Source organism: Pterocles gutturalis, unplaced genomic scaffold, assembly GCF_000699245.1.
Source record: "Pterocles gutturalis isolate BGI_N339 unplaced genomic scaffold, ASM69924v1 scaffold35435, whole genome shotgun sequence".
Lineage (NCBI taxonomy): Eukaryota > Metazoa > Chordata > Aves > Pterocliformes > Pteroclidae > Pterocles > Pterocles gutturalis.
In genome coordinates, this window is record NW_010144503.1 from 1 (window position 1) to 1,197 (window position 1,197).

Genomic DNA, 1,197 nt, shown 5'->3' on the forward strand with positions numbered 1-1,197 from the left:
CCCCTCAGTGTCCCCTTGTCCCCTCAGGACCCTGCTGAGCCACCCTGTCCCCTCAGTGTCCCTTTCCTGTCCCCTCAGTGTTCCCTTGTCCCCTCAGGAGCCTCCTGAGCCACACCATCCCCTCAGTGTCCCTTTCCTGTTCCCTCTGTGTCCCTTTGTCCCCTCAGAAGCCTCCTGAGCCACCCTGTCCCCTCAGTGTCCCCTCAGTGTCTCTTTGTCCCCTGAGGAGCCTCCTGAGCCACACCATCCCCTCAGTGTCCCCTCAGTGTCCCCTCAATGTCCCTTTCCTGTCCCCTCAGGAGCCTGCTGAGCCACACCATCCCCTCAGTGTCCCTTTACTGTCCCCTCGATGTCCCTTTACTGTCCCCTCAGTGTCCCCTTGTCCCCTCTGGACCCTGCTGAGCCACCGTGTCCCCTCAGTGTCCCCTCAGTGTCCCCTTTGTCCCCTCAGGAGCCTCCTGAACAAGCCCAAGAGTGAGATGACGCCGGAGGAGCTGCAGAAGCGGGAGGAGGAGGAGTTCAACACGGGGCCACTCTCCGTCCTCACCCAGTCCGTCAAGAACAACACCCAGGTCCTCATCAACTGCCGCAACAACAAGAAGCTCCTCGGCCGCGTCAAGGCCTTCGACAGGTCCTTCACACTGTCCCCAAACTGTCCCCAAATTGTCCCCAAAGTGGCCCCAGGGTCCGCTGGTGTCCTGCGGGGTGGGATTGGCGAGAGCTGGGGTGTGTGCGGGGGGTCCCCAGGCCTGTTCGCTGTGAGTTTTGGGGTTTGGGGTGTCCCCCTGGGGTCCTCAGTGTCCCCATGTGTCACCCCAGTGTCCCCAGTGTCCCTTTGGGTCACACCAGGGTCACCCCACAGTCCCCAATGTTCTCCAGAGTCCCCCCAAGTCACCCCAGGGTCTCCCTACGACTCCCAGTGTCCCCTTGAGTCACCCCAGGGTCCCCAGTGTCCCTGTGTGTCACCCCAGGGTCCCCAGTGTCACCCCAGGGTCCCCAGTGTCCCTTTGGGTCACACCAGGGTCACCCCACAGTCCCCAATGTTCTCCAGAGTCCCCCCAAGTCACCCCAGGGTCTCCCTACGACTCCCAGTGTCCCCTTGAGTCACCCCAGGGTCCCCAGTGTCCCCATGTGTCACCCCAGGATCCCCAGTGTCACCCCAGGGTCACCAGTGTCCCTTTGGGTCACACCAGGGTC

General features: G+C 62.7%; 1 protein-coding gene across 1 annotated transcript; it reads left to right on the top strand.

Moving 5' to 3' along the window:
• Positions 1–458: 458 nt before the first annotated feature.
• On the top strand, positions 459–758 carry SNRPD2 (small nuclear ribonucleoprotein D2 polypeptide 16.5kDa; the record flags this gene model as incomplete). Its single annotated transcript, XM_010085117.1, has 1 exon — positions 459–758. A coding segment is annotated over exon 1 (279 nt), but the record flags the coding sequence as incomplete, so codon positions are not given.
• Between the last annotated feature and the right edge of the window lie 439 nt (positions 759–1,197).